At 38.5% G+C, this 13,193-nt stretch overlaps 1 protein-coding gene across 2 annotated transcripts in view; it reads right to left on the reverse strand.

The window, feature by feature from the left end:
* Positions 1 to 12,578, reverse strand: part of dcaf6 (ddb1 and cul4 associated factor 6) — a 37,040-nt gene extending 24,462 nt beyond the window's left edge. For both annotated transcript variants that reach the window (XM_034694476.1, XM_034694475.1), the window contains exons 1-3: positions 12,167 to 12,578; positions 4,395 to 4,456; positions 506 to 598 (exon numbers count right to left, since the gene is read on the reverse strand). In XM_034694476.1, coding sequence (XP_034550367.1) covers positions 506 to 598; positions 4,395 to 4,456; positions 12,167 to 12,254 — 243 coding nt within the window. In that variant the 5' untranslated portion in view covers positions 12,255 to 12,578. The remainder of the gene's footprint in view (positions 1 to 505; positions 599 to 4,394; positions 4,457 to 12,166) is intronic.
* Positions 12,579 to 13,193: the final 615 nt, after the last annotated feature.

Here is a 13,193-nt window from a genome sequence, read left to right on the forward strand (position 1 = left end):
GAGGAAATTTGGACCGTCTTATATTCAGGGTTTAATAATTAACTATTAAAGCAGACGGCACCTCTTAACTGCAAAGTGAGCGTATCCCTCATGACTGAGGCTCACTCACTCACTGCTACAGAGCCAAGGGGATGGAGGATGGAGTGACACGGTGATTAGAGTTGCTCAAAGACACCACAAAGTGACCAAAAACTGAGGCAACATTTTGATGCTTTTTTTTTAAACACACGTTTTGTTCATTATGTGGTCTTATATTTCGTTCAGCTATTAGGGAGGTGTTTTAAGTTTAAAGCATGATTCAATGTGAATCAGCTGACTGAAGGTGATGCGCACAGCGGAGACGCTCAGTTGGGGGCTGCGGCTGAGTGACAGGTCTCCACGAGTGCTTTTTTTCTCCACCACTCTCAAATAGCAATGCATGCCAATTAAATCATTTGCTTCATTTGTTTTTATTTTGAATATGACATTAGTCGAGTTAAATCTTTGAACTGAAAATAAGATGTACCTTTTTGTTGTAGGGGTTGGTGATGACCAGAAACGTGTCATCTGACCCTGACAGGATGTATTCCCCCGTGTCATTCCAGGAAATAGTGTTGACCTGCACAGAGATAAGAAATGGGATTATCCAGAGACAGATTTCTTCACTGACAACTCTTGAGATGATCCAGTCAGTGGTTGGACACTTCTTTGAGATCAAATGCTGAACACTCATTCAGTCCTGATTAATTGTTCTACTTTTTTTGCATTTGGGGGTTCCTTTTTTGTATCATACTGTATATAAAATAGTTTCCACTGCAGGCTTCCTATAAAGTTTACATGAGAAAATCAAGTTGAAGATAAGAAGCTCCATTAATAAACAATGAGAAAATGTGTCACTGGTGGTAGAGGTTACTGAACATAACCGATCCAAAGCCTTGAGTACTGAGCACAGACTGTATAAAATATGGACGTAGTATCCGTGATGTCACCCATCTGTGTCTGAAGTGCTGTTTTGAGGCCAATCGTCAGTGGCAGCCATATTGCTGCTGTCTAGTGATTGTGAGGTAAAGAGGCGGGCTTTGAGCCTCCTAGCCAACAGCTACAGTGTTCTGCCTGTCAATCAAGTCAGCTGTGCCTCTCATTGGAAGACTCGTAATCTCAATATCTTCGAAATTGCAGCATTACAAACAAATTCACCCCCCGTACAGTGTGTGCCGATCCAGAAATGAGCTATTCAGACTACACTTGTCTTTTGTACCAGGCTGTAAACATGTTTATTTCTGCTGTAAAGATCGGATTTTTTAAATTGGTGTGTATGTGGTGCCCAGTACTTCCGGAGCCAGCCTCAAGCGGATCCCAGATGAACTGCAGTTTTTAGCACTTCCACACTGGACTCATATTTTTATACTGGAGTTGCCGCTTGGTACTGAACCAACTTTCCAAAAGTGTGACCTGACTCTAAAGGAGAGTCTGTGTCTGTCTTTTCATTATCTGAACAACCGTTAAACATCAAATTCAGCCCACACATTCACCTTCATTTACCACTTCATCAAGACTCTGGATACTTCACTTTGAGGACCAGTTTGTTGCAGCTTCATAATCACATCCTTACTCTTTATTTTCATACATTCACTCGAACAAGATCAGTGAAACGACCCTGCTGTAAAGATCCCTCGATTATCATAGGTATCTATTTATTTTCAACCTCCTGCAAACTGACATCCAAGCTCTTCCTTTGGAAAGGTTTGAAATCTTTTTTGAAAATTTGAATGTTATTTATGTATTTATTTATTTCAATTTTCTTTAATATGTGTACATATACATGTGCCTATGTGCATAGTTATGAATTTGTATATATCGGTATGTGTATGGTATGATATGTTTCTCTCATTAGAGGAGTTGCTATGTTCACTTTTTTTTTGCTGTAAATAATCCGTCAAATTTATGTTTTTTGTCTAAATTTGTTTTGTCTGTTTTTTGTTGTTGTTGTTTGTTTGTTTGTTCTGCTCTGTCTTTTGTTTTGTTTTATTTTATTTATTTTTTTTATTCTATTGTATTGTCATTATTTGTGTGTCTTTATTTGAATGTTTGTAAAAACGAATATATTTCAAATCATAAAAAAAAAGGAAAGGTTTAAATCGATTTTGGAGAGGTGGCCAATCATCTGAAGCCGGTTCAGATTTGATCAGTTTGTGTGTTTTGGTGGAGCTCAATCTAACGCCCCAGGTATGATGATGTTGACAAGCAGATTCAGACAGTGACCTGATCAAAAAGTACGAATTAGAACAGCCAAGTATCTTAGATCGTATGGAAGAATAAAAAGCCACAACACACACCAAAAAAAATCCCAGCCTTTACCAACAGTCAGGTTAGGTATAATGTAATAAAAGCGACATCCTGGATATGTGGTAATGTTCCTTTATACTGATTGCATGATACAGCTACTTCCTTAGTTTCATGGATGAAATCAAAATGTTCCTCAAACCCTTCTAACTGCAGCAGTACGTGTTGCTCAGACTCTGCAGACATGAACCCACCGCTCCTCTGGGACCTGTTTGCTGATGTTGTTTTGGTGTTCGGGACGAAGTGACGGCCGGTGTGGGCCGATAGTGTGACAGGACGTGTGACTGTTGTGTCAGCTTCGGGTTTCTCAGAGGCATTAAACCACCTGGCCCGGGGTCAGCGAGCTGCTGTCTGTCAGATACTGAGGCTTCAAAGGCTGACTGAGAAAAAGTGGCACCATGTTGCAAAAGGCGATTGACATTAAGATTTATATTTGTTTGGATTCAGCACACGAATCAGGCTCAGTGTATCCAGCAGGATGAGGTGGGTTTGAGGAGTCTGACTTGGTGCTTAACAGAGAAACATGCTGAGAGATGAATCAGAAAATGTTTTAATTTAATCTATTTGTTGAAGAAGTGAATCAACGTGGCAGAATTTTCAGGGTTTTACTCTAAAACGAAGGTTCATGAAACACATTGTGTCATATATGGAGACTTTATAATAATATGATATAACATGTTTATATGACAGGGGAGGAGTCAGTGTCAATGAGGATCCTGGGCCTTGTATTTTAAACCAAGGATTCCCAAACTTTGCAGACCACAACCCCCAAAATACCTGTGCAACCCCCACTGTCTCTCAAACTGATTAAATGTTGCTTCATTTAGCTGGTCTGAGGAAAATTATCCTACCTACATGCATAAGTATCTGTGTTTCCTGCACTGTTGAATTTACCTGCTGCTACTGATGCTTCACTCAACATTTTAATTTGCAAGGTTCATTTCAAATTGAACTACTATTTTTGTTGATATTTTTACAATAATGTGTACAATATGCCATTTTAGATTACTTAAAAAATAAACATTCTGGAAAACAGAACCCGACCCACACATTGGGAACTCCTGTTTTAAACTAGCAGCTGAAGAGCAATGGCAACCTAAAATATGAAGCTAATGCAGAAGTGTTATAAACTGCAATTCATCAAGCGTCTGCCTGAGGCCGGCTGCAGAAGCACCGGAAGCGACATACACACCCATTCAGAAAAGCCCAGCTCTCTGGCAGAAATAAATCTGTCTACAGCCTGGTACAAAAACAGTTTTGGTCTTAAGAGCTAATTTTCTATCGGTTCACATTTTACGGAGGGTGAATTTCTGTAACACTCGTTATTTTTCGAAACAATAAACATACAAGTTTTGCCCAATTAAGGGCACAGCTAACTTGACTGACAGGCGGGCACACTCTAGCTGTTAGCAAGGAGGCTAAGGTCCCACCTCAACTCAGCGTCTTTGCGTCTTGCTAGGTTGACTGCCAGGTTGCTAGCATAGACTGTATAAATAATGGACGTAGTAACCGTGACGTCTCCAATCGTCGGCAGGAGCCATATTAGAAATGCTGAACTCAACCAAATTTAGTGTGAGGTAAAGAGGCGGAGTTTGAGCCTCATGCCAACAGCTACAGTGTTCCCACCTCTCAGTCAAGTCAGTCATGTCCTTCTGAACTGTTGCATTAGAAAAAAAATTCACCCCCCGTACAGTGTGTGCCGATAGAGAAATCAGCGACGTAGAGGCAAGCCGTTTTTTTGAACCCGGCTGTAAACATGTTTATTAATGCTGCAAAGCTCATCTTTTTTTAATTGGTAGTCTATGTGCTTTCCAGTGTTTCTGCAGCCAGCCTCAAGCGGATTCTCGATGAATTGCAGTTTATAACACTTCCACATGGGCTTCATAGTTTGAGACCGGAGGTTGCGGCTTGGTTGCTATAGGTGTTATCATAATTTCCGTCCAAAAATAAGCTTCAAAACTCCTCTACAGAAATAAATAGGTGACGTCACAAAACTACGTCCATGTATGAATGAAGTAGTAGGCTTTGGAGACATAAGCAAAGAAACAAACATTGACGTTTGAGGCACTTACGCAGCCATCGTGTACATTCAGTGTCCCTTCAAGTTTCAGCCTCTGGACAAACTCTCTTCTACCTGTGAAAACAGAGAACAGATTTAAGCATAAATATTTTACAGTATCTCATTAAAACATTCATATTCAGGGAATAATGTCCAAACAGTTTGTGTCCCACAGTATCAAACGTTTACTGATATTAAAATGTCATTAGAAAAACTGAAATCCAGATGGAAGTTCAAATGATTCTTTTTGACTGTAAATACACAAAAGACTGATATCTTCAATACTAGCAATATTTTTTAATAGTTGCAGAGCACCGTGAGGTTGATATGATGTGTTACATATTTAAGTTGTAATTCTCACGTCAGAAAAGCTATAACTCTGGCTCTGTGATAATACAGATCAGGGCTGAAGCCGCTGAAACTAAAGGATGAAGCAGCACCAACATGAGCCTGAAACGCTGCTGTAACCTGACATTCAGACTTTGGGACAAATAAAGAACTGAAGATTGAAATGTTTGAAATATAATGAAATATTTCAGAGCGTTTTGTCTGTGACCTTGTTGTTATTGTGTTGTAGTGTGTAAATGCTGTAAAAAGGTCGAATCTGACCACACTCAACCAGTACAACACGAGCATTAAAACAATAAACTTCATCTTTGAGTGTGCTATGAACAAGAATCCCAAACAATGCATGATGGGAAATGGAGGAGCTGTAATTATCTACTCAACAGTGGGTGGATGTTAAACAGCTCAGGAAACAAAATGATGCTTTTATTTTGCTGCCTTCTAGATTTGTGTGTGTAGGAGCATTTTTTAATTTCCTGGCTGGATAAAGAATAAATCATTTCAATATTTCTCTGATTTTTTACTGGATAAAATTGGAATTGAGACAAAGAATGAGTTCATCCATGTTTGAGATCCAAACCAGCACCCTATAACAAACACTCATCATGAAACAGCAGGTATTATGTGTTATTTGTTTGCTGTGAGGATATGCTAAATGTTCGGATGAAGAAGCTACAAAAATAAGCCTTGATGAAGTCATAGTGTCTCAAAAAGTCTCATTTAAAGTTCTAGCATGACCATACAGTGATAATCAATACATTTTCATTGTCTTTACTATCACTGAACAGTCACTGTGTGTGATTTTCAAACTCTTACCTATTCAAATGGTGACTTAACACTCTGACTCTTATAACTAACTCACTGCAAGGCCAGGAAGTGTTGCCGCTCTGACAGAGAGACTTGAGAAATCCAGGTGCTGTGTATGCAAATGAGAGCTTTAACCTGCACAGACAGGTTTTATTAGTGTTACAGCCTCCCAGCCTCCTCTGAAGCTCCCTGTAACACTGACTAATAATAACAATAATGTAACATATGAAAATGTCTTCTTAGTAGTTTGCTTTGATATCATTATATCATGTAATGCTATGATATGTAATTAAAACTCATCACTTACAATAGTAGTTACAATAAGGATGAGCAAAATGAAAAATTGACATTAATATTACCATGTACATTAACATACCTCCTATCTTGTATTTTTTATATAGTGAAGTTATGATTAAATATTTGTTGAACCACAAGGACTAGTTTTGGGTCATGAAAGCGACATAATGATAGCAAAATGTATGTTATATGTTGATATTTTCTAACACATCAAACTTTTGCATCATTGCAAACCTACTACTGAAGTTTCATTCACTAACTTTTTTGTCCAAAAACAATAATTTAAGAGTTTCACTTCGGCTCTGTGATGTCCCGAACAATCCCAAACTGCAACACATTATAATTGTAGAACTGATCCCTTCTTCTCCTTTTTTTAATCCAAATAATTCTCATAATCATCCAAAGCAAAACATTAGATACTTAATGGTTTATTAAATATAAAAAGTACAACTGTAACGATCATCAAATTGGCATTGTGAAATGACCTGCGCTCCTGAGGCCGATTAAACAAACAAATAAATAGTGTCTGCAGACACTGCAGGCAGCCTCGTCAGTGTGACTGCAGTCCAACAGTGTTAGCGTTTTCCCTTATGTCCATTTTACCATTCTGTATTCCACATTCTGCAACATCATCTTTGCTGAATGACGATGTTTTTCCCATCCTCAATGACAGCATGTCATTATATTAAAACACAGTCAGTACCTGTTTTAGATTTGACATCAATCAATCAATCTTAGGCCTGCTGTGTTTGTAAAGTATCTTGGGATAACATTTGTTGTGATTTGGTGCTATATTATAAATGAAGATGGTTCGATTGATGTCAAATCTAAAACAGTAACTGGCTATTGTTTAATATAAATCTTTTACGATGTATTAAAAACAATGCAGTTTAATACTGCTTGTAAAATTAATATTAGCTTTATTCATATTCAAGTTGAAATCTAGAATGTAACTCAATGTATGTTGGTATTCCATTCAAAACATAAAATAACCATGTATATTAGATTGTAATGTGCGTGGAATAATGGATGTTATTTTTGATTTTTTTTATTTAAAAAACAAACAAACATTACATCAGCATTATATATTGGCCACCTGCCTTCCTGCTCTCTAATTATTGTCATCGTCATTGATCGGTTAGGCTTTGTCTGGTTAAACTGGCATATAACCACTTTACCAGAACAAAGCCTAACCAGCACAGGCATGTAGATGTAAACCTGCAAGGAGGGCCACAGGCTGGTGGTGCTAACTCTGCTAATGTTAGGCATACTTGGTAAACCAATCTGACATTGTTTACCTCCAGACTCTGTGACCCTGTGTTTATCTGTGTTAAATGAGGGAGTCTTTTCTTCCCTCTAGGATCGTCAGTTAGTTGAATTTTGGAAATTTGTCACTCCGGAACATTCCTACTTTTTATGAGTAAGTCAAAATTAATTAAATAAAAAGTAAAAGACTTAATAGACAGACAGATAATTAAAAAAAATATGTCACCACTGAGTGTATCAATATGAGATGGTACATAGGTAAATGAGTTCTATAATGCACCTGTGTCAGGATGCTGGGTCTAAACTGGGTCTCATGTCATCAATAACATAAATCCTTGTTAGGTTTAGGTAAGGATTAATTTTTTTCAAACCTCCCCGGAAGTATCTGTGCTGGAATTTAGAGTAGTCCACAGCTTGTTGCTCCCATCCCCCCGTTTTGAAGCTAAATATATCCTGTTCCACACTTTGCTGTATGTATCCTCCACACGTACACAATCACCGCTCCAGCCACATCTCAGTCAGGCTAAATACAGCACTGACTAAACCTCTGTGGCACCTGCCCCACCTCGCAGGCCAATAAATCTTCATTCAACCACTGTCAGGCGCTGACTGTCTGACAGCAGTCAGTTCTTATAAAGCTCCGTGTTTGGCTGTGAGCCGGCAGAGCTGTCCTCAGTTTACACCAGAAAGCAGTACTGTTGTTCTTTTTCATGTTTCTCTCTCGAAACAAACGCAGAGGCAGGATAATTGACTTACTTCAACGTGAACATCAAAACACAGAGGACTGTCAGTGCAGGTGAGCTCAGAGTGGTGAGGTTTTATGAAGATGGAATAAAAAAAACAGTCGACTCATGATGGTGCTTTGCAGGATGACACTAATGTTTTTTTTAAATCAAACAGTCTTTGATTTAAAGCCCCTGTCAGGACTTTTTATGATCTACAAAAGCAAACAAAACCATCAACAATAAGAGCGACAATTCTTACTCATTTTTTATGCCTGAAACCGTTCTGAGGGGTAACCTGGTTTGATACTTTCCAATGCAAAGGCTCCCGATGAGTGATACAGTCACAATATAAAGAAAGTATGATGAGATTTCTTTCACAGGAAATCATGGCTGTTTGGAAACGGCCTGCTACATACTACCTACTAATGTAGTAGGCAGTAGGTACTGTATACTACATACTGAGTACTACTGGGGGACATTTAGTATGTAGTATGACTGTTCTGTTCGATCTGTGTTGCAGTACGCTGGGCCAGAGGTCACTGAATTTCCGGTTTCGGAAAGCGGAAGTAAACGGCCAAGCTGATAGAGAAACTGCTTCTTTAGCATCATTTACGATTTAAAAAGTTAGGAAGTGGTTCATATGTGGCGGCAGTAGCTCAGCCCATAGGGACTTGACTTGGGAAAAGAAGGGTCGCCAGTTCGAGTCCCAGTATGGACGAAGTTTGGCAAGTGGACTGGTGGCTGGAGAGGTGCTTGTTAACTTGCATGGCCACAGCTGAGTTACCCTTGAGCAAGGCAGCGAACCCCCAACTGCTTGAGGTGCGCTGGTTGATGGCAGCATCCTTACTCTGACATCTCTCCCAAAGTGCATGTACACTGCATGTGTGTGCATGATTGTATGTATATATACCAAAAACTGTGTGTAGCATGTCCAAAAAATAACACGAGTGAAAAAAATTTAATTTAATAAAGTACGTTTCTTCTTTCTTCTTCTTCATATGGAACTTAATAATTTTCCCACCACCTAAAAACTGAGTTCCCCCAGTCAAAAAAAGAAGAGGAAAGAAAAAGGGGAACGAGCGCTGTGCATTGTGGGAAACAGTACGTGAGGCAGACTGGTCCGATGCATACTGTGAAATTTTCTCGAATCAGTAGACATCCGGGGAGTTTTTGCATACTGCAGATTTTACTCTTGTTCACATTCTACTTAATACATACTGAATTTTGGCCAAATCAGTACGTACTGCTAGTATTATAGGCGGTTTCGAAAACAGCCCATGACTTACACATGTACAGGACAAGATCAGTGAAGATGTAAGAGGGATGACTTTGTCCACAAGGGGCGACAAAATCAACACAAAGTGTGAGGAGCTTTAAATCAATTCAAGGGCCTGCAGCTGATATGAGATGACAGAAAGGCCCATTTAAAACATCTGTTCCACTTAGATCAGCCTCCAACAATCAAAAAAAGGTGAAAATCATAGTCTGTATAATTAATGGGTTGAGTATCCATGACATCACCCATCTGTTTCTGAAGCACTGTTTTGAGGCCAATCGGCGGCGGGAGCCATATTGGAAGTCAACCTAACGTCTGTCAAGCTAGTGTGAGGTAAAGAGGTGGGCTTTGAGCTTCCTAGCCAACAGCTACAATGTTCCCGCTTATCAGTCAAGTCAGTCATGTCCTTAAATGGGCAAAACTCGTAATCTTAATATCTTCTGAACTCGTCGCATTAAGTACAGTGTGTGCCAATAGAGAAATTAGCTCTTCGGACCTAATCCGTTTTCAGTACCAGGCTGTAAACATGTTTATTAATGCAGTTCTTAACACTTCCACATTGGCTTCATATTTTGAGACAAGAGGTGCTGATTTGTGAAAATTTTGTTTAAATTTCTGCTGCTGTCGGACTGATGAATGAAATACGATGGATTCTTTGACATAAATCAAATGTATGCATACATTCAACTACTGGATCATTTATTGTTCCTGGTTTCTAAAAGATGGCAATGGATCCAAATTTTCAATTTGTTTTGTTGGTAAAATAAAATAACCTAAAATAAAAGGGGATGTATTGATACCTCTCTTTCCATTATTACATCTCTACTTAATTTAAGATCCAACTGAATTTAAGAAAATAATGTCAGACAGGGTGGTTCCAGTGTGATTCGTGCCATTTGAAGAGTTTTGATCATCAGGATGTAACATGAGATTCAAACAAGCCAACAGGTTTGTGTTATTGTGTTGTCCTTGTTATGCTCATCAAACTACATCAGGGTTATGTTACATGAATGGAAAACACCTGCTAATTATTTTAAACCACATTGTACAGTTTCCTTGTTATGCTCATTAAAGAAGTGGTTGACTGATATACGTAGGTGTGGCTGATTGCGGATATATAATGCCTATTTCCTGTTGTTGTTGTTGTTGTTGTTGTTGTTGTTTTGCACTTGTTAAAATACAACATGTATGATCATTGGCCTTCCCTGGTGTTGACACTGTAAAATACTGCCACAGAGGACTTCTTGATTTCTGTCCAACAATTTCTAATTTATAAAATTGAAGAAATACAAGGTCATTATTTGGGTTTAAAAAAAGTTATGTATAATTACATTATTCCAATTACATAAAAATCTAATATACATGATTATTTTAGGCAGTAAATGTTTAAGATGGATTTTTAATGAATTCATGAAATAGAAAACTGCGTTAGGTTATGCTTCAGATTTCAGAACATGGCTGCATTAAACTGCATTATTCTACACATCTAACAGAATGTATATTAAACACTAGCCACAGTAACTGTTTTAGTTGTCATTTAGGATGGGGTTCCATCTACCTCTACGTTAAAGACTGAAACCTTCAGGTAAACAGGTGTATTGACAAGTGCCTTGATAAAGAAAGTGATATTACAACATGGCAAAAAGCATCATATGTTGTTTTCAGGTTTATACATGTACTTGTTGCAAATAAATAGGACTCTTTTCAACGTGTAAAGCTAATGGTTGCTGCCATGTTGCATTCCATGTAGTGTGGACTTCCCTTTAACTTACTGTAGGTCCATCACAGTGGGGGTTTGTCAGTGTCACACTTTTTATGACTTGAAATGTAGGGATGTTTTGCTGAATGATTTCCAAAACAAAATAACAACTAGTGTGTTTGATATTCATTAAGGGTTCAAATGAAACAAGTCCATTCTCATTCCTATGTAGATTTTCTCCTTTAAAATTATTAATGGGTTCTCCAGTTTGGAATATACTGATGCACTCCGCAACTGAGCAGCAATGACTAGTCTAACCATTTACCATAATTCAAGATTCAAGAATCAAGAAATCTTTATTGCCAAGTTGCCTCGCACACACAAGGAATTTGACGTGGTGAATGGAACACTGGTACTTAACAAGACAGTAAGGACACAACAAGACAGTAAGGGCAAATCCAAAAATTCTAAATAAAAATAAAAATACTATCTGTACAAAGAAAGGTATAGAAGTACTTTTAAAGACATTAAATCAGTTAAATTAGCCTAAGACTGAGTGCACATTTAGTAGCTGAATATAATAATAAAATATGTCATGGGATAAATTACAATATTGCACATGGTAATGAGGTATTGCACCGTAAATCAAAGTAATAATAATAATAAAACAAAAACATCAGTTAAGCTATGGTCTTACTTTTCTAAGAGCTGGGGTGATGTCTGATTGTTTATGTAATACTAACTGTGTAATACGCATTAAATAGGTGTATACATTGTTGTGCAGGCATTTATTAAGTTAAGCCATTCAGTACTTTGATTCATACATTCGGCCTGACAACCTGAGTGCACTGTATGAAGCGCTAGGCCTTCCTACGTTGATGTAATTCACATCTGATCTCAGCCTCTAACTTTGTGCCTCAGCCAGTGTCGGGCTACGCTGATGGTGCTGCAGCCTGTAGATGGTCTCCTTGCTGTATGTACATCATGTATGGCTGAAGGTGTAACCATGTCAATGAGGGAGATAAAGATGCTCTTACTGTTACCTCACATTGAGCTGCACTATGAAGGATTAACGTTACACATAACGTTTAATCCCATCTATGTAGTGCTATAGCTGGGAGACTCTGATAAGGTGAGGATGCTGCTGAATCAAACACACAGGTGGTAGCTGCTGGTGTGTTTACTCTGGACGGTCCTGACTTGGCAGAGTAACACAGCAGCACTGTTATTGATCAGATAGTCTAAAGGCTTGCAGGGCAGCTGTGTTAGGTGTAGCTGTCAGCATACACAGCCTGCAGAGACAATGTCAAAATACAACATGTTTTCTTACATGGTTCCCAGTTAGCATTAAGAGGCTTGTTTGTTCTTACCTAAGTAGTTGGTCCTGATGGTGTTAGGCTCGTTGTATCCAATTAAGCGTTTATTTACATCCCAAACCAGGTTTCCAGAGTAGGACATTGTGAGCAAATGTGGTTTTTAATTGACAATAACATTGAAACCGAGCTAACCCTTTCCCCGTTTGATGTCGCCTGTTATTTATGGTCGCTCCGGTCGTGTCATATAGATCAAATCCCTGTCAGTCGGGACGGGCAGTGCTATCGTTAGCTAGCTGCGACACTCAAATGTCTCATTGCTTAGAAGTGAAAGACTCGCTGCTGTCCAGTGTTCGCTGTCCTCCCGAGTTTACAGTCACTGTATCGCTGCTCTCCGCTCTGCTAACTCTCTGCCTGTCTCTTGCTAGCTTAGCCTGGTTTATTATTTCTTTTAGCGGACAGCTGTGTCCAAACAACGCGTTAACCTACGGGATTTCGAGGAAAAGGCAGGAGCGCTTGTTTGTATACATATGATAGCTGCCAGGGCGGGGTGTTTTCAGGGGAGTTAAACAGAACATAATACAGTTTAATTGATGTGGTGAATTAGAGGTCTTTGTTTTAATTATCTATCCTCCCGAGGGGGAAAAAAATTTAAAAAAAATGAGCCCATGTCACTCGAACCCTCATTTTTTAAAAATGTCTCTGTATGACAAGTAATAATAATAATAATACATTTTATTTGGGGGCACCTTTCAAGTCAACCAAGGTCATCTTACAGAGAATTAAAACATTCATCATTAAGACATCTTATAAAACAAACATGAAAAAATAAATCAAAATTGAATTAAATAAATAAATAATAATAATGAAAATAAGTAAATAAATAAAACTAGTGAAGTGCACAGAGTCAAGTTAGAGTGAATATGCCAGTTTGAACAGGTGAGTTTTGAGTTGGGATTTGAATGATTGTTATGGAGTCTCACTGTCTTATGTGTGGGGGGAGGGAGTACCAGAGTCTGGGTGCTGAGCAGCTGAAGGCTCGGGCACCCATGGTATAGAAAGTATTTATTTCTGACAACACTTA

Source organism: Notolabrus celidotus, chromosome 10 (assembly GCF_009762535.1).
Source record: "Notolabrus celidotus isolate fNotCel1 chromosome 10, fNotCel1.pri, whole genome shotgun sequence".
In the NCBI taxonomy this organism is placed as follows: domain Eukaryota; kingdom Metazoa; phylum Chordata; class Actinopteri; order Labriformes; family Labridae; genus Notolabrus; species Notolabrus celidotus.